Raw genomic sequence first — 20,603 nt, 5'->3', positions numbered from 1 at the left:
TGATCCGAGTATGCTTCTGGACATCTTGGTGACAGAAACATGATGATAGTTTCCATTATATACTCTCTGGACAATTTTAACAAATTGCTTGCACCGCCGCTCAGTTTTATAATCCTACGGTGATAACCACCATGATTTTCTCCGCCGCTGCATCGTCCACTGACACTGCGGTGAAAACAATTCATCACCGCTTGATCAAATGGTAACTGCGCTCCACCAATTAGGCTAGTCTCAATGCATGTTTCATGAGAGTGTCATGCACATTAAATAGGGTGCCACATAAGCAAAATTGCTGACTTGGCAGCGTCATTAAATGAAAGAGTTTCATCAAATGAGAGAGAAGTTTCATCACCATAAAACTCTTGTGGCTCGGTTACCTAGTTTATACTCTTGGTAACTGTGCCATGAAACTATGCATTGAGACTGGTCTTATCGACCGGGGGGAAAACACGCAATTGTTTTCACCACGAGATCACTGTATAATCCGGCACTGAAAACTGCCTGGGACCAAATTAAACCCCTTTTTACTCCTCTTCTTGCTCACTCCTTCCACATCTCCCACCCTTCACCATCCTTGGGTCATTTTCATCACGTTGTTCATGGGGCCTCGCTACTGGAAACTGGGACGTCGCCGAGTGCCTCATATTTTGCCGAGTGCAGTTTATCGGGGCACTCGGCAAAAATTATGTTTGCCGAGCGCCGCACTCGGCAAAGTTTAGCACTCGGTAAAGAATATTTTGCCGAGCGCCAAGCACTCAGCAAACTTCAACACTCGGTAAAACTAGTCTTTGCCGAGTGCAATAGCACTCGGCAAAGACACCACTCGGCAAACATTGCTAACACCGTGACGGCATCTCCCTCCCATTTGATTTTGCCGAGTGCTACCAATTAGGCACTCGGCAAAAATTTTTTATAAATTTTTTCATCAAAACTTTGCCGAGTGCCTCATGGTCCGGCACTCGGCAAAATTAATTTTGCCTAGTGTCACATCTAGGCACTCGGCAAAATTTTTATTTTTTTTTGGATTTTCGACCCAAGTTTTTTTGTGTAGCCTTCTGACCGTATTTTAAGCTCTAATCTAAATTTTGGTGAAATTTTGACTTTTCTTGCTATATTTTGTTAATTTATTTTGTTTCCTTGATTTTATCGGCGTATTTCAAATTTGAACTGCACGTGTATGTTATAATGGAATTTTGTCCTCCAAAATATGATTTTCGTGACACGTATAGTTTGATGAGGCCATATGCACGGAGTCACATGAAATCTCAAGCATCTGGATGACGTAGTATGTTGTGTTAGTTATAGAAAAAGTGAATTTAAATTATATAAAAAGGAAACAAAGTCCAAAATTCACGAAACTTGTCGAGAAGTCTTGTAATCACATGCTGATCCTGTGGTAAAAAAATTGGATGATTTGGAGTAATTTGCGACTCATGATGCCAAAAACCCACACATGTGCGCACATGGTAACTTGTTATCACATGTGGATATGTCTGGGTTTTAGGCAACCGACGTCACAAATTGCTCAAAATCTTTTCAATTTTTTACCATAGCCTACACATACGGTAACATGATGCCTCCGCAAGTTTCATTATTTTCGGACTTCGTTTGGATTTCATATAATTTAGAATCACTTTCCGGCCAAGTTCCTCGTCATGTTACGTGAAAAAAGATGCTTGAAATGTAATGCGAGTTCATGGATAGGGACTCAACATACATCAAATAACATGAATAACATTTTTCGAAGAACTAAATTGCATTATTCCTTGTACCTGCAGTTCAAGTTTGAAATATTAAAAAAAATTTGAAGAAACGAAATAAACTAAGGAAATATATCAAAGTAATTCAAAATTTTCCCAAACATTAAAACTAGGTTTGAAATAATGTATGTATGCCACATAAAAAACTGGGATCAAAAATAAAAAAAAATAAAAAAAACTTTGCCGAGTGCCTTTTTAGGGCACTCGGCAAAGTTTGATATGCCGTGTGCGCATCTTGGGCGCTCGGCAAAGAAGCGTGGATCGGCAACCAGCTGGACTTATTTTTGGCAAAGGTCGACCCAATCACGTAAATTAGAAAAAAAAGTCGGCCCAATCGGCCCAACTGGAACCCTAAGTCCCTGAATCCTCTAAGTCCCGGGCGGTCTTCGCGTAGAGCCGTGCCCTCCCAGCGCCGCCGCCGCCATCCTGCGCTGCCGTCGTCTTCCTGTGCCTCGCTGCTCCGGCACGCGCCCAGCGCCGCCCCTCCCTGACGGTCCCGCAGCTCGGCCTGCTCGCCCCTCCCCGCGCCGCCCGAACTCGCCGCGCCCCCGGGGGGCGCCCGGCCGCGCTGCCACGACCGCGCCGGCACCGGCCCCGCTACGGCAGCTCCTGCCCCGGCCAGCGTCCACCCCGGCCTACTCTTCCAGTTCTGCGAGTGTTCGGGTAAGATCTGAGTCATACTTGCTTCCCCTCCCCAGTATATGCTCGTAGGTGCAGGTGACCATTTGGTCTCTACGGGTGCTGCTCTCCAGTGCCGTGACTGATAGATGGTATATAGAGAGAGGGTCAGCGTAGCTGGTGTGGTGGTGATTGATTAACAAAAGACCTGGTAAAGCTTATTTAATTTGAGACACAGTAGTATGTAAACTAATCTGTAATGAGCCTGTGTGCAGTGTGTGCTAGCTGCTGGTGGGGTAAATTCAGGCTTTGAGATCGTAGTGTCCCAAGGAGACCGAAATTGTTTGATGTTGTGGCGCTGGTGGGATAAATTCAGGCTCTGTATATGTTTGCTTGTGTCTTAGTGCAGGGAGAGCTTGAGCTGCATTGTTAATCGGTCATAGAAGCAGCATTTTTCTTGTGCTTGCACGTTTGTCTTCCGCTGAGGATGCAATTGGCAAAGGGCTGTGCAGTGTCGTGCATTTCATTGTTTTCTGAGTTTTGAGTCACTGGATTACAGCAAGTGCAGCAGCCTGGTGCTTGCTTTCTTCAGAGATTGATTAATCAGTAGCTATGTTCTTGCTACGTGATTTTTCTCAGGTGCAAGCAGGAGGAGTAGCTGTATTAATTTATGAATTCAGAATGTTTTGGACAGCGTTAACTGGATATTCAAATGGAGCAGTCTGCTATACTAACTACCCTTCAAAATAATAGAAAAAAGAAATCAGTTTTGTGTGTTCCATGTAAACAACTTCTATGGTTTTGATTGATTTGGAAATACATCAATGGTTTTGACACATTTGTAGGGATGTTTGGTACTGCATACAGTACATGCATGGTTCTCAAGTTAAATAGCATTATTGTGCCATGCCTGATTAATTGTTCTATACAGTACAGTAGAGTGTTCTGTTCAGCTCAAATAAAATATGGCAAATGAAGGATGCTTTAATTTGGAAAAGCTAAGCTTCAGAATTTTCCTTTTAAATAAGGAAAATAGCTCAAATAAAATGTTTTGTCCATATTCTGTTCCTTCACTGATATGTTGTCTTTGTTTTGCAAGTCAGATTTTACTATTTGCTGTTGCAAGCGAGTCCTCAAATTTCTGTCCATCTTTAAGGAAGCAGCAAAGTCATTTAAGGGAAAGGTAATTCTTGTGCTAATAACTCTTCTCTATTAATCAAATTGGTACACTCTAACATATGTGCAGGCCGAGCTGTTAGAAACAAAGGAGTCGCACGTGCAATTGACCGCTCAGCACGCACAGCTGACCACTCAGGTGGCGCAGCTGACCGCTCAGGTGACCCAGCTCATTCAAACCATCGAGCAAGGACAAGCTATGCCGGCGGTTGCACACTACACTCCTGTGAGTATGAAAGTTGAATTTTGTTGGCCTTCATGCAGTTGGGATAGCTGGCCTTCGTGCCGTTGTGATTTTCGGCCATCGTGTCGTTGGTATTGTCGGCCTTCGAGCCGTTGTTTTCTTGCAGGTTAGAAACCTCCACGTGCAGGGGAGGTACTGCCGAAATTTTCAATTTTTAATTGAGTTTAACACATACCATCTCCTCTATTTTGTGCAGCCTCCATCGGTGTGTTCAAACGCTCATCAGACATCACCGGCGGTTGATCCCGTCAATCCTTCACCGACGTCCGGGAGGCCACCCTTTGAGTCTTTGCCACAGTAGCTATGTTGACCTTTTAATAATAGACTTGTCATGTTGAACTTTGATGCATTTGTGCGAGACTTGTCATGTTCAACTTTGATGCATTTGATGTCTTCGGCACAGTACTTGTCATGTTGAACTTTGATGCATTTGTGCGGGACTTGTAATATCGAACTTGTGATGTTCAATATTAATGGATTTTTGATGGATTGATGAAATATGTGAGTGCTTGTGATATATAATGTATGCTGGTGATATATTCTGTTGCAATGTAATTCAAAAAAGCAAATTTTGGAGACTTTGCCGAGTACCATGACCAAGACACTCGGCAAAGTTTTGTCATGATTTAATATTCAAAATTACTTTGCCGAGTGCTATGACCACGACACTCGGCAAAGTTTATAACAGCATACATACTGGAATTCTCTTCCAAAACTTTGCCGAGTGCTTGCACTCGGCAAAGTATTAAGGAAAAAATAAAAATAAATTTACCGAGTGTTCAGCCATGCACTCGGCAAAATTTACAGGAAAAAAATAAAAAAAATTGCCGAGTGTTGAGCCATGCACTCGGCAAAATTTACGTTGACGGCAGACAGTGTAACGGCAGAAAAACTTTGTCTGAGTGTTGAGGGACGCACTCGGCAAAATAATTGGTAATTTTTTGTCGAGTGCCCCCAAGAAAGCACTCGGCAAACCTTCTTCCCGAGTAAGATTTTGCCGAGCAAATTTTGCCGAGCGCCACACTCGGCAAAGGCTTTGCCGAGTGGAAAAGTGGTCTTTGCCGAGCGTTATTACACTCGGCAAAGCCACCGGTTCCAGTAGTGGCTCTCGATTCTCAAAGAACACAAACTATTTTCTTGCTCTAGGTAACTATGAACTCTTTATTTGCAGAACTGGGTAATTTAGTTGTTATATTGTTACTTTTTTATGGCAAAGGGCAGTGGTTTTTCTATAATATAGAGTACGTCAAAATAAAAGCAAGTCCTCAAATATAAGTAGCGGTTCGTGAATTAATGGCAATTGCTAGAACCAGTAGCTCTTGCTCACATATTTTCATTATAACCATAAACTGATGGCTTACCGTAAGAAAAACAACTCAACCTGCTGCAATGCTACCTGAACATGATTATATTTCGACAAATTCAAATATGCATTGAAAAAACACACAGATTAAACAAAACACATCAGTTACCAAGTAACACAAACCTAACGTTTCAGCCATACACAACTGCTCCACATTAGATAAGAGCATGACTTTGCCCCGAAGGATAACTAAAAACAGACGCACGCCCCAATGTGAAATCGTCATGGACAGGTAGCTATCTTGGCCAGCAGCTCCTTGATAAGAGATGGGCAAGTAGTCATGAGATGATCAAAGCTCTCAGTCGCCATGACTGTCTCCAGAATGCTAGGCGACTTCAGCAACTGGTAACACGCATTATTGAGCCCATGGCAGCCATGCCGCTCAGCGAATGCCAATGTCGTCGCCACGGTGCTTGTGTCAATGCACATGCAGAGCCTGTCCTCGCAAATCAGTTTGAGCCTCTCTAGATCATATCTATCTGCTGCTACAAGTAATTGCTGAGTGACCACAAACACATCCTCCTTGTCAATCTCAGGCATGGTGTCAGTGTAGATGAAGTGGAGCATAGCCTTGAACACCCTTGCTTCCATGTCTTGTATCTGTATACACTTCATTGCCTTCTCCTTCATGTGGCCAAACAGCTCGGCCATGAAAACTGATGACCTTGCCGCCAGCACGCTCCTGTGTGCAGCAAACATCTCTCCGGCAACCTCAAATGAGACGTCGGCCCCAACTGCGCCTGAGAGGAGGGAACCAAAATGCCTATGCATGTTTGATGGCGGCACGGCGACAAACTGCACGGTGGGCTCTGTGCTGATGCCCTTAGAGATGATGACATCGCAACTTACTTTAAGGCAATCATCTTTCAGATAAGACGATTCCCTCAGCTCCAGTTCCTTTCTTCCAACGAATTTGTCAAAACCCCAGGATCGACGATTGGGGGAGAAAGTAGTAGAGGTTTTCTTGCTGAACATTGGCACAGGTTTACCGGTGTGGTCGAGAACACTGAATTTCAATCCAGCTTTGAACTCCACATCATTGGTATTATTGTGGTGCAGAAAGAGGGATACCCAATCGGCATTTTCTACACAATCACCATCAGGGTAGTACCTGATAAACCATTGGTGGCCACCCAAGCAGAATGTGCTCGAGTTGATGAAGTTGCCGCTGCCGACTCCCTTGGTCCTAGAGTAACCTTTGATCTGGAGCACATGCGACCCGGTCACAGCCTCCGCTACGATAGCCGACGTCGTGGTCAGGGCCTCGCCATCGCTGCCGATGATGTCAACGGCAGACGCTGCATTGGTTGACATGATAATGGAGGACTCTTCGTAGAGTTTCTGACGACCACAATAGAGCAAATTGAGGGGCAAAAAGAAACCGAGAAATTCTGTCGAGTTTTTGTCGCCGGGAAACCGGGATATTCTGTTGGATTTGTTGCCGAGATATATACTATATACATGTGTTTGTATTATTTATTTATATATATATTATATATATATATATATATATGGTACAGTGAAATATTAAGTTGTGACCTTCATTGACGATCAAAAAATATATTATTTTATTCTTTAGTAGTTTATAAGTTGATAAGGAGTTAGTTGTTGATATGTCGTCTATAAGGAGTTAGTTGTTGATATATTTAAAATATTAATATTTATGATACATAACTAATATCATCGAAAAAATTCTTAAATTTAATTTTTAACAAAATTATTTAAAGATACGATTGTTACACGTATTTTCTATAAATTTAGTCAAACTTGTAATACAGAAACAGCATGCAAAGAGCTAGTGCTTGTGCTCAACGTGTGGTGTCCATGTTGGGCACAGTTTGGGTTGCCGTGGACGTTGGGTAATAAGGTGCCAAATTTGGTTCGGCTCAACGTGGCCATCGGGAGATGAATATAGGAAACAAGGGCGTGGAACAAAATCGATTTTATGGGAGAAAAATAGAAGTATGAAAATATGGACTCTCGGTACTTTAGGCAGAATAAATAAATAGAAAAAAGAAATATTTGATTAGAAAGATATTAGGATTCGTATTCACCTTATTTGATATTGTAGAGTTCTGTTTAGAGTTCTATCCTAAACCTATATCATACAGGAGAGCTAGTTAATTAGTTAGAAGGAGACGGACCAAAAAAACTCAGACAAAAAATAACGAAAATTTTACCTCTTTAATATTAGGTATATAGATATATAAAACACAGCACTCCGGCCTATGTATGTACATGTTGCACATCATTTTTTCTTTTCTTTTTCTTGAGCCATACGTTCATAGCATGCGTAGACAAGTATGGGCCCATATATCATTGCCATGAGTTTATGTCGTATATACAAGGAGCTTTATGGGAGTTGCCAAAGATGATCTTTATCTATATCCTGTAATATAGTGCATTCTCTAAATTTTAAGATAAATTAAAAGAGAACATAAAAGATACATGCATCCTCACTTTATTTCCTAATCATACGCTATCATCAACTTAATTAATGATAATTGGCTGATAAATAGAAAATATTTAATATAAAATTAAGTTTTATCCTATAGAATACATTATATTTAAGAATAAATTTTGAATATTAGAATGAACTATATTACGGGATGGATGGAGTATATCACATTCTACTACCTACATCAACCCATTATGCATGGTCAACTAATTAAATCATATAAACTGCAACCTTGAGCAATTTATTATCCAATTTAATCTAAAAACTGTATCTCCTAGTTGTATGCACATAGTAGTTTAACCCGACATGATCATCAACGGACAGACCAAATCTTGATACGGCGGCACCGGCAACTAACTCCTGCTAACTTCAATTAGATATAGATATTAAAATTACATATTTTTACAGCTCTTTAAAGAAAGTCACAACAAATCTTAAAGAAAGAAAATCATGGAGCTCAATATTTACGTCTACCAACACTACTGGAATCTCGCGCTTTGCCTAGTGTCCAGGGCACTCGGCAAACGACAAAAAACACTCGACAAACCATTTGCTGATGAGTGCCACACTCAGCAAAGCCGAGACGACACAAAATTTAACAGCAAAGTAGGCTTTGCTGGGTGTCTTTCTTCGGGCACTCAGCAAAGTCTTTACCGAGTGCCCATTTGACACACGGCAAAAAAAAGTAGCCGTCACAGCTAAACTAACGGACCGACGTGGTTTGCCGAGTGTCCGGGTATCATACACTTGGCAAAGACATTTTTTAAAAAAGTAAAAATTCTAGGTTTGCCGAGTGTCCTTTTTGGGACACTAGGCAAAGTAGCAAGTTTGCCTAATGTCCTCGACTAGACACCAGACAAGTAGTAGTAAGGTTTGCCTAGGGCCCTAGCCTGGACACTCGATAAAGCATCAGGTTTGCCTAGTGTTCTTGTATGGACACTCGGCAAACCATGTTTTCAGGTGCCAATAGCGCAGTCCTTTGCCGAGTGTTGTAGACAGAACACTCGGCAAAGAGTGTCTGTGCCGAGTGCAGCACTCGGCAAAGTGACCAGAAATATTTTATTTATTTATTTTTTCCATTCCATCCAAACAAATAAAAAATATGCATCACAGACATGACATATATATCACAGACATCACAAAATATCACAAACGTCACATCAGTCATAGTATATCACAATAAGTTCACAAGTAGCGTCAAGTGCTCCATCATTCACCATAAGAAGTGCAAATAAAAGTACCATTAACAACTACAAGTATCAGAGTGCCGCCAATTTCACAGCCTATATAAAACAGCCCTTGATACACTAGTTGCTTCCATTTCTTCTTGCTTCTGTTTCCTCCTCCCTCACCGTGCCTTCACTGCTTCTATTTTTCCTCATTGTGCAATCTTTCCATCTTCCATTACATAGTGGCAGCTATGGGTTTTAATCTGAATACAGAACCACCTGATCAAGAAGAGGCATTACTAGACCTCAATGAGCCGCGCCAGACAGAGGAACCTTCCAAATCCATGGTGCCTTACTAGACTTCAATGACGATGAATCCATACAAATTGGTGAAGCACAGCAAACCCAGCTTGTAGGAGGGCAACTAGGAAATAATCCAGGTAAGATGATGTCTCATAACTTCATCTCCGCAAGTAGTATGAGTGCAAGAATCAAATTTTACCTATGCAACTATGCTGACCTTGCTTCCTTGCATGCTGATGATGAAGATCATCAACCAAATGTGCGAGGGCAGGCCATACTAGACCTCAATGTGCCACCTACTAGTGATGACTGCCAAGCAGATGAAGATGCCAGCTTTGGTGTTCCTACAGAACAAGATTAATTTTGATCTCGATGTACAAGCTTCTACCCAATATGAAGAAATGCAAGACAGTATGATCATAGACATACACTAGGCCCAATGTAACTTTGCCGAGTGTCTAACGAGACACTTGCTGCCCTTTGCCGAGGGTGACACTCGGCAAACCACTCTTTTGTCGAGTGCTCGATATAAAACACTAGGTAAAGCGTTTGACACTCGGCATAGCATAGGGAGAAGATGAAAATTAAAATTATGGTATATTATAGTAGCGATTTATATGCCTCACATCAAGACAAGAAAACTGTTAGTATTTTAATTTGATACATACTTAATAGGATATTATCATATTATTAACAATGTTATCTAAAATTATGGATGCCATGGTCATCATAAAATAAATTGCTCTCTGTGGTCCATTTTATCTTGCGCACACGCATATCAAGACTTAAACTTCTGAAACTTTGACCAATAAGGCTAATATATTTTAACTACTATAATACAAACTTTATATGATTAGATTTATAAATAATTATACTATATCCAATTATTATAAGATTATAAATATAAATAATATAATATAAAATAAATAAATAGTCAAAGTGTAATTTAGGAGATCTTGTCATTCTAACTTGCGAAAGAGAAAATAGACTGGAGGAAGTACCTTTTAAATAGTCGGGGGCCGTGGTGGATTTGCGGTGCCATTTTCAGCCATCGACCAAGGGGCCGCAGGACCATGGGTCCATGGCTGCCTTGGCTAGCTTGGCAGCCACGTCGGATCGATGATAGCCTTGGCGACAGTAGCGGGTCTATGGATGGCATTGACAATGACCCAATAGTCATCGCGAGCACCAGCCCCAATTGCACATGTAATTGTTTCAAGTTCTTTTAATCAATTATTTAATATAGAGGCGGTCCAAGACACTCACCTGTGATATTTTTTTATGGTCACCAGGGGGAGGCGTCCCCACCTGAATTCATATATTGGCCTAAAACGGCCCATTATATGGTTTTACAAGATATATTGTACAGCTTTTAGACGCCCAGCACATGAGCGAACCGTGGCATAACTAAATATATACCAAAAGAGAAGAAAGTACTACACCAAAACACAAAAACTCTTCAACAATGCCTCCAGAGAGGTAAATGACGCCGCAACGCAATCATCGTTGGCCAAGGAGGAAGAGGTTACTCCACAAAACCTTGGCAAGGCTTTCACCTGAGCCTTGCACCGAGGAGTTGAGTGGGCTGATCCATGAGACAGCAGCAAGAGGTTCTTCAATGACGCCTTGAAGAAGGAGTTCCTCGTCACTGACCCAGACTTATCTGAGCTGAGCTTTCGCCCAGAACCTTTGCCAGAAAACTTGTTAACCCGCCTGAGCTGGAGGGAGGTGTAGCGGCAAGACTTCGTCCCCAATCTGCTACGATACTACTTGGGCATGATTATCTTGGTAAATTTTAATATGTTGTGACCAAAAACACAGATTAAGCAAAACACATCACAAGTCAAGAAATTAAAGGTGGATGACCCAACCTTTCAACCATACATTATCACTACTCAACTATAGAACTAGAGCATCACTTTGCCCTAAATAAAAAGTAAATATACCCAGACGTCCCAATGTGAGAAAACATCACCTTCCAGTAGCTCCTTGATATAAGAAGGGCAACTACTCATGATATGATCGAAGGCCTCTGTCACTATGACCATCTTGTAACACCCCAGGCTATTAAAAGCTTGTAGTAGTTATGTTGTTGGCCCAAATGACTTTGTGGAGTTATAGTTGGTGGCTTAAGTACTACCTTGGTAGTCTAAAAGGATGAGGGCCACGTCATAAGAATTATTGTTCCAAACGTAGCACCTCCAGGTTAACTATTTCACATGAAGTGAGAGCAAAAGTGTAAATAAAGTGCTACATGTATGCAAGCCCATTCCACGTGTGGAGCTAGACCATATAAGCAATTTTTAAACACGGGGTGTTACAGATAGTATCAGAGCATCAACCCTTGTTGTACGTTGCCCGGTAGAGGGGTGTACCAAGAGGTGGTCCTACATATCTACAACACATATGTGGTGAGCTGCCGAGGGCATCAGTCCTTAAGGGGGTGGTATCTGGATATCTACAACATATATGAGGTGAGCTTCCGAGGGCATCAACCCTTAAGGGATATACCAAGAGGTGATCCTGGACATCTGCTATATATATGTGGTGCTGACGAGGGCATCAGCCCTTAAGAGGGTGATATCGGAGCATCAACCTTTGGTGCACGTTGTTTGTGGAAGGATGTACCAAGGGGTGGTCCTAGACATCTGCCACATATATGTGGTGAGCTGCTGAGGGAGTCAAATCTTAAGGGGGTGAATGTAAATCTTGTAGTTGTTGTATGACGCCCCTAAGGGCGGTGAATGTAACACCCCAATAAAAAGTCTATAGTAGTTGTATTGTTGACCCAAGTGGCTGTGGAGTTATAGTTAGTGGTTTTAGTACCACCTTGATAGTCTAGGAGGGTGAGCGCCACCTTATAAGCCTTGTTGTTCCAAATATAGCACATGTGGGTTAACCTCCGGGCCATATAAGTAGGTTTTAGACATATGTGGTATTACAGAGCGCTAATGTCGTTACAATGTTACTTGCGTCGATGCAGTTGCAAAGCCTATCCTCGCAAATCAATTTGAGCCTCTCTAGATCATCTCTCTATTTGTTGCTACAAGTAACCAGAGTGATCACGGAGCATCTCCCTTATGAATGCTAGCCACGGTAGTATCACTGTAGATGTAGTGGAGCATAGCCTTGAACACCCTTGCTTCCATGACTTGGATCCGCACAGATTTTATGGCCTCCTCTTGTGTGGGGCCAAATAAGTTTTAGAGATGGCCCCCCTTACTGGTTGCCTCTAGAAATTAACTTGACAGTTGCATACCTACCTTTAGAAACCAATATTTTCTGAGACCATTGAGTAAAGGAGGTTAGCACACCTGTCTTTGCAAACCAATTCTTACTGTGGCTGAAAATATGTCTTGCAAGTTGTATTCACTTTGTTTAAAATTATAGAACGTCTTAAGTTTTGTATATATGCTTTGCATAAGGCTGGATAAAGAGCCAGCTTGGTTCGGCTTGTTTTGGCTCATTAGGATAACGAGCTAGCTCAGCTCGGTTCGTTATCTTAACGAGCTAGAAAGCCTGCTTGGCTCGGCTCATTAAAAGTTCGAGTTGACTCATTAAGCTTAAGAGCCAGGTATAAAAAATATATATAATATAATATTTATATTTATTTAAAACTTAAAAATAATATAATATAATATAATATAATATAATATAATATAATATAATATAATATAATATAATATAATATAATATAATATAATATAATATAATATAATATAATATAATATAATATAATATAATATAATATAATATAATATAATATAATATAATATAATATAATATAATATAATATAATATTTCCAATAGTCTTAAGTCCAACAAAATATTTATATGAGCTAACATATCAACCATTTATAAAGAGTAACATGAAGTAATACAAAACTAATATAAGTTATGATGATTTTTTCTATAATATTGTATTTCGTTTGGCTCGCGAACTGGCTCAAGTTGGCTCATTATAGCTAACGAGCTAAAATCTTGGCTCGTCTCGACTCGTTATCATAACGTGCCAATCCGAGCTGAGCCAAGCCAGCCATGAGCCAAGCGAGCTAACGAGCTTCGAATTTTTCGTCCAGCCTTAGATATGTACTTGTATCTAAAAAAGAGACCAAATATCTTATCATTTGTAAGAAAGGTAATAGTATGTATATTTTTTTAGGCAGGACGATGCTTGGACTATCAACCGTTTTTTAGCCCAAAGTTTAATAAGCTGAAGTCCAAATGCGTAATCTTAATTATTGCAATATGATGATTCAGCATGAAAACGTTTGAAAGTTTATTCTTAATCATTACCATTGCAAAACCACTACCACAATTTATTCCCCAATATGGTAGCACATCACATTGACATGCATATTGCTGCGCTACAATCATGCTCATGCACCGGTTGGCTCCGGTGCCGGCGGCAGAAGCGACGACGATCTCTGACCGACCTGTAGTTCATCGTCCGAGCACGACGTGCACATGCAAATCTTGTTGGAGTCGCAGAATCCGGTCTTGTTGCCCTCGTCTTGGCACCGCCTTATGCAAGATATGAGGGTGCGGCATTCTGGAACTTGGTTGCGCCAAGCCCGGCATTTGCCTGCGTGCCCACGTCCAACAACCTCTGCTTTATCGAGAAGAGGATTATTCTTGCATGCGTCTAGGACCGCACAATCAGTAGGTTGAAGAAAGACGACAGGATCGAAGAAGCTAGCATTTGCTAAGTATTACCTGACGGCAAAAGGAATGACAGTATTAGGGCAGCAGCAGCTGCAGTGATGATCATCTTGGAAGCCATATGGTATTGCTACTGCAAAATTATTAGTATCAGCTGTTAATCTGATTGACCTGTAGGTAGATAGGGTGGATGGCTTGGGTCCGCCGGGAATGCATATTTATAGGATGGTGATGATACACGGAGCATATTGGTTGGGTGTTAAAAAAAACTTTGCATTTGATCTTTGGCAACGATTGATCATAATGGGGCTTAGTAAGACTATAATTCATACATGTAATGTATGATTCGAGAGAAGATTAATTTGTTCTTAAATATAATGCATTTGAGAGGAGAAAAACTAATTTTCATTAAATACTTTCCGTTCATCAACCAATTACCATTAATCACGTTGATGATAGTATCTGATTAGGAAATAAAATGAGGGTACATATGTCTTTTATGTTTTCTCTTATTTTGTCTTCACTATATTGGAGGACTGTGGGAGTATTTAATTACTTCTCTATATTTGTGGACCTGGCGTTGATTCTTACCTGAAAATAGAGCCAGACTTGTTATTAATATACTTGTCTTCTATCTACCACCAGTAAGCAGTAATCAGTGGTGGAGCCATGTTTTTAGCAAAGGGTATACCGCAGCAAAAATTTATACGAAATTCGGTATATAATCCGTTTACCAAGGTACATATAACATAATTGTTTGTAAACTTATATCCTAATTTTGTATAAAGTTAAATAACATGATAACTTTCTAATTGGATGATAAAGTAAGAAATTTGCATAAATTAGAAAATGAATAGTTCAAGAACCAGTTCGAAATTGGCATATATACGAAGCTCACAATACTACTTTATTTGTTTATTCCCTAAAAAATTACTTCGATTATATTATCTCTTCACTCACTTGATTAATTGACTCTCATGAAACTTCCACTAGAAAATTCACTTAAAACATCAAGTTAAGTTTTCCATATGTTTTTTTTTAAATAATTGCATGTCCAGGATGGTCTTCGTCTCTTCGAATAACTAGATAATTTGTGGTTTAGGGACCTAGAAATTTATATTTTATAAAGGGCACGTATAACCCAGACATGAGAAGTTCCTTATAAGTTTTATGAATTAAAAACTAAGATGGAGTCACACGAAATCACCACCAACATTTATTCTGACAATTAAAATACACAACCACTGCACACACCACAGATTAAACCCCTTTCCTGACGGTACAGTACATGCATAAACTCGATCCTCTACGTTCGTTCATGCGGCCCTTGGCTCCGGCGATGGCTCCGGCGATGGCGACGGCGACGGCGACGGTCCCAGCTGATAGTAGTAATCTGCTAACCTGCACTGCGCGCACATGCAGATCTGTTCGGTGGTGCAGAATCCGCCCACGTAGCCTTGATCTTGGCACCGAGCTAGGCAACGCATTGCGTCGTCATGGCAATCCGGGACAATGCTGCGGAACAACGGGCACATGCCCCTGGCATCTGCTTAATCGATCGATCCAACAGAGATTTTATTCTTATTACCGCTGTCACCAACAGAATGCAGAAGAAGACGACGAGAATACATGAAGTATTTGTTGAGTAGAGTATTACCTGAAGACGGCAAAAGGAACGACAGTATTAGGGCAGTTGCAGCTGCAGCCGCGATCACCTTATTACAAGCCATGGTAGCAAAACTAGTATGTATGTCTTCCAATGGCTTTTGGTATATATGATGCGCTGTCAGCGATGCATATACTGATATACATATTTATAGGGTCATGGTGTGAACCTTATTTGTTCAGTATTATGGAAAGCTGGAAGATTTTTTGGCGACCATTCAACGCGGGGAGTACTAATAATAATGTTGTAATTAATGTGTGTATTAGTTAAGAGAAGATTTATTTTTCCAGGCACTTAGGATAAACTAGAACCAAACTATGCTCAGTTGAAGTTGACAGATCTTTACTTCTTGATGGTCCTGCTATATTTAATGGCAACGTATCATATGCAATACAACTTCGTGTGCAACATATGCAACCACCAATTAAAGCCACATGATCTAGATCCAACGTCTAAGGTTTTTTTCACTTACACCCCTCCACCTGTGGGTTTAAATCTAACCCATGTGTATCCATGTGGGAGGGTTTAAGTGAAAAAAACCTCAGACGTTGGATCTAGATCCTGTGGCCTTAATTGGTGGTTGCATAGATTGTACATACAGCTGGGTTGCACAAGATACGTTTCCTATATTTAATTTCTGGCATAAACTCTTGACAAGGCATCTTACCTGGAATTGAAGCTACACTTGTTACCTACTTCTGTAAGGCACGTTTGGGAGATCCATAATGGAGTATATCCACCATATAGACCTGGGTTTCCATAATTCCACTGTTTCTGAGAAAACTGCTTGGGAGAGTTTCAATGTGGATTTGCTAGGCTGGCCCAATAGCCAACAGCTGGGAGATTTTTTGGCAACCATTCGACGCGGGGAGTACTAATAATAATATTGTAATTAATGTGGGTATTAGTTAAGAGAAGATTTATTTTTCCAGGCACTTTAGGATAAACTAGAACCAAACTATGTGCAGTTGAAGTTGACAGATCTTTACTTCTTGATGGTCCTGCTATATTTTCTGGCATAAACTCTTGGCAAGGCATCTTTACCTGGAATTGAAGCTACACTTGTTACCTACTGCTGTAAGGCACGTTTGGGAGATCCATAATGGAGTAGCTCCACGATATAGATCTGGGTTTCCATAATTCCACTGTTTCTGAGAAAACTGCTTGGGATAGTTTCATGGTGGATTTGCTAGGCTGGCCCAATAGCCAACCAGTTGCAATGCAATAGCAGCCAACCACAGCCCATTGTGGTGGCTCCTCCTGGCAATTGTCACACTGACACGTTGGGCCTGCATGTCAAAGTCTTCTTCCTCTTCTAGCATTTTTTGAGTTTGTCAGTTCCCAGACCACACGAACTAAATGGCGCATCCTCGAGCCCAATCCCTGTCGTGCCGCAGACATGCGGCCATGACTTGGGCGAATGGACCAAGAGCAGACAAGACGAGGTTCGACCAGCCGGCCGGTGATGCTCCGGCGGCGGTGCGGCGGCAGGGCTACAGCTGTGGAGGGGCACCGTGCAGTTTCGGTGGAGCTCCACTCGTGATTACACACTCTCCTGGCAATCTCAAGCTGGGGCTCGTGAGAGAAAAAAAAAAAAAGAAGCACATGAATCAGTACGTGTGTTTAATCAGTGGCATTGTAAGGAATCTTGTTGGACAACTCTAGGAATCTACTCACTCTCTATGGCTATAAAGAAAATTATTTTGGATAAAGTTTGGATTAAATATTAAAAATATAAATCATTAATAACTTTTAAGTTGTTGAGTTTAAAAATATAAAAACCATATATAATAGCTTTATCTTAAGAAATACTTTCATAAAAATATACATATACCACTTTTTGATAAATATTCTTTATAAAAATAAGAGCATCTTCAAGAGACTAGCCAAATCATTTTCTAAATCTACATTTGGTTATTGTTGAAGAAAAAACGTCTCCAACGGACTCTGTAAATGACTCTTTAAATTTAGTAGCTCTTCATCCCACCTTATCCGCTCTCTACTTTTGGATAGCCTACCTCACTAGCCATTCTTTGTACAGTCTGTTAGAGTACTCTATTATCTTTTTATCAAATCTATTTTACAGAGTAGCTAAATCAATAAATTTGGTTAGTATTTTTGGCTAATCTTTTGGAGATGCTCTAAGGAGACTCAAAGTTAGGCTTTGGAGACTGTGTTGTTGTCCTAAATGATTTTCTTTATATATGGAGGGAGTATGAGTTTTTAGGGCACCCCTTGAGACTTCCAAATCCGGAGTTTTGGTAAATAGGCATAAAAAAAAGAGATCTAGAGCTAGTTTTTTTTATCTGGAGGAGCTGTCCCAAACAGGATCGTACTCTATGGAGCGATTAATTACACTACGGGAGACAGATGCTTTGCCGAGTGTCAAAAACACTCGGCAAAGCCTTTGCCGAGTGCCACACTCAGCAAAGAGCACACGGCAAAATTCTGGTCGGCAAAGAGGTCTTTGCCGAGTGTTTTTTATCGGGCACTCGGCAAAGAAAAAAATAAAAAAAAGCCAAAGAAAATAGAAAAAATTTGGAAGGGCTGCCCATCAGCTAGCACCCGCTAGCGCAACCTCCACGTTTTTTTTCAGCTTTTTTTCTACAAAATCTACAAATACGCCGCAAGCAGGATTCGAACCCACGACCTTCAGCTCAAGGAGCTCCCTCCTTCACCACAGCACTACACTTCAAATAATGATGCAGTTTTAAATGATAAGATAAACTGAAATGTAAAAATTGTCAACTATAAAATTTCATAACTTGTCAAAATCTATAAAGTTTATTTTGGTTGTTTGATCATTTGCTCATCTGACACGGTAATTCTAATATTTTTCACAAATCTTATATATCTCTCTCGTAGTTCTAGGAACTATAAGAGAGATAAAATTTGTGAACAAATTTATTTTCACTTTGCCAAATGAAGAAATGGCCAAAATAAAGATTATAGATCTTGAGAAGTTATACAACTTTGTAGTTCAAAACTTTTTGATTTGAATTTGTTTAGGGCTTCAAATTTTGAATTGAAATTTTCTTTGCCGAGAGTTTTTTTTTGCCGAGCGTTTTTTCTTTAGCACTCGGCAAAGAAGCTCTTTGCCGAGTGTCCGAAAAAAAACACTCGGCAAACCACTAGACACTCGACAAAGAGCCGGATTCCGGTAGTGTTAGGGATCATCCTTCTTAAACTTATGTAAACAAGTAAGTATGACCATGCATTGTAACGGAAGAAGAAACGTATTCTTTTAAATTTATTATTATGCAAATCACTATAGTTAGAGTACAGCCATAATTTTTTAAATTAAGTTTTAATGTAAAAAGGGCTATAGTTCCTAACCAAGATTTATCATGAACCCATGACATACAATTATATAGGCTGGTATTAACTAAAATTGAAGCATTAATATTGTAATATCATTATTTCATTTCTCCCTCCATGAGCTCTCTGCCTCTATCTTCTCTGATCTTTCTTTTTCGAGCTAGCTCTCCATGACCTCTCTTATTCCTGCTACTCCCTTTTGAGTCTATTGCCATGACCATGTAATGCCAAGCAAATGGCTAACGTTAGCATGGGGTATTTGCAGTACAAACTTTCCCAACCAAAAAGTCTAGGCCGATGTATAATTGGCACAATACTAAGGCCCACGTTATATCTTGCTAATAATTGGCTCAATAATTGGCATCATCTGTAAAACAGCTAATAGCAGAGCTATTTCGGGCTATGGTGAAATATAGCGGTTAAATTATACATGAACAAGAATAGTGGAGCTATTTCGAGCTATGGTGGGTACAATGGCAGCTATAGCGAGAGATTTAAAAGAATGGCCCATAACCACCACTAGCCCTTTTTTTAGCATTCCTTCACATGTCGCCCTTATTTCTCTCCGTCTGTCTCCCTCGCTTCCGGCCTTCCCCTTCTTCTCTAAGTCTCAAACCGCAAAACGCAAGGAGGATTTCAAAAACCCTACCTCGCTAGTCGCTACGCTACTCTACACCCCCCCTGAGATCTCCCTCTCCAACCCAGATCACCAGCCCATGACGGCGCTAATGGAGGTGCCGTTGGAGATGTTCGATGCCCTCAGGCAGGTTCGCACAGTTCCTGTCACCCAATGCTGCCGTGCGCCGTGCCGCCGAGCAGAGCATCTCCTCTGCTGCCTCTTCCCCGGCAGTATGTATGTTTTTAGTGCAGAACCATGCTTGGACTATCAGCCGTGTTTCTTCACCCAAAGTATGATACACTGAGTCCAAGTACAAAAGCTTAATTCTTGCAATATATATGACTCAGCGTGAGGAAGTTTGAAAGTTTATTCTTAGTCATTGCAATCGCAGAACCACCCACCATTTATTACCCAATAAAAAGTGAACCGCACAAAATCCTTTCTTGGTACTTTGTAGCACATCACATTTACATATTGCTACGCTATGATCATGCCCATGCACCGGTTTGCTTCGGCGCTGTCAGAAGCGGCGACGATCTCTGGATCGTCTGTCGAGTCCGAGCACTGCGAGCACATGCAAATCTTGTTGCCGTCGCAGAATCCGCCCTTGTAGCCCTCGTCTTGGCACCGCTTTATGCAAGACATGCGTGTGCGGCATTCTGGAACTTGGCTGCGCCAAAACGGGCAGTTGCCTATGTGCTCACGTCCAACAACCTCTGCTAATCAAACAGAGGATTACTCTCTTGCAAGCAGCTTTCACAAGCAGGAGGTAAAAGAAAGACAACAGGATCGAAGAAGTATTTGTTAAGTGTTACCTGACGGCAAAAGGAACGACAGCATTAGAGCAGCTGCAGCTGCAGCGATGATGACTTTGCAAGCCATGGTTTTGCAACCGCAAAATTATCAGTATTAGCAGTTTGTCTGATTGACCTGTAGGTAGATAGGATGGATGGCCTGGATCCGCCGGGAGTGCATATTTATAGGATGGTGATGATACACTGAGCATATTGGTTGGGTGTTAAAAAAAAACTTGTGCATTTGATCTTTAGAAACCATTGATCATAATGAGCCATAGTAAGACCGTAATTAATGTATATAATGTATGACTAGAGAGAAAATTAATTTGTAGTATTAAAAGTTATTTCAACTTAGGACCTTTCTATATATATTATCTTAAGAAACGATAAGTTAGCACCAATAATATGTGGGCAGGAGAAATTGGCAGGGTGATAATGCTGCTATCTATA

The 20,603-nt window shown here is 40.8% G+C and overlaps 3 protein-coding genes and 2 long non-coding RNA genes across 5 annotated transcripts; 1 reads left to right on the top strand and 4 right to left on the bottom strand.

Moving 5' to 3' along the window:
* Positions 5,384-6,475, bottom strand: LOC8068299 (BTB/POZ and MATH domain-containing protein 2). The gene has a single exon (XM_002449823.1). The coding sequence runs from the start codon at positions 6,473-6,475 to the stop codon at positions 5,384-5,386; it is 1,092 nt and encodes a 363-aa protein (XP_002449868.1).
* Positions 13,347-13,944, bottom strand: LOC110435344. The gene is made up of 2 exons (XR_002452985.1): positions 13,808-13,944; positions 13,347-13,700 (listed from the first exon to the last, which is right to left on the bottom strand). It is a non-coding gene; the product is annotated as an uncharacterized LOC110435344 (long non-coding RNA).
* Positions 14,964-15,517, bottom strand: LOC110435417. The gene is made up of 2 exons (XM_021460935.1): positions 15,411-15,517; positions 14,964-15,299 (listed from the first exon to the last, which is right to left on the bottom strand). The coding sequence occupies exons 1-2, from the start codon at positions 15,481-15,483 to the stop codon at positions 15,070-15,072; spliced, it is 303 nt and encodes a 100-aa protein (XP_021316610.1). The 5' UTR covers positions 15,484-15,517; the 3' UTR covers positions 14,964-15,069.
* Positions 19,375-20,478, top strand: LOC110435830. The gene is made up of 2 exons (XR_002453683.1): positions 19,375-19,590; positions 19,881-20,478. It is a non-coding gene; the product is annotated as an uncharacterized LOC110435830 (long non-coding RNA).
* LOC110435829 lies at positions 19,596-20,256 on the bottom strand. Its single transcript, XM_021461891.1, has 2 exons — positions 20,172-20,256; positions 19,596-20,072 (listed from the first exon to the last, which is right to left on the bottom strand). The coding sequence occupies exons 1-2, from the start codon at positions 20,236-20,238 to the stop codon at positions 19,834-19,836; spliced, it is 306 nt and encodes a 101-aa protein (XP_021317566.1). The 5' UTR covers positions 20,239-20,256; the 3' UTR covers positions 19,596-19,833.

Source organism: Sorghum bicolor, chromosome 5, assembly GCF_000003195.3.
Source record: "Sorghum bicolor cultivar BTx623 chromosome 5, Sorghum_bicolor_NCBIv3, whole genome shotgun sequence".
Lineage (NCBI taxonomy): Eukaryota > Viridiplantae > Streptophyta > Magnoliopsida > Poales > Poaceae > Sorghum > Sorghum bicolor.
The sequence above is the reverse complement of the archived record's forward strand: the minus strand, read 5'-3'. Positions and strand labels throughout refer to the sequence as shown.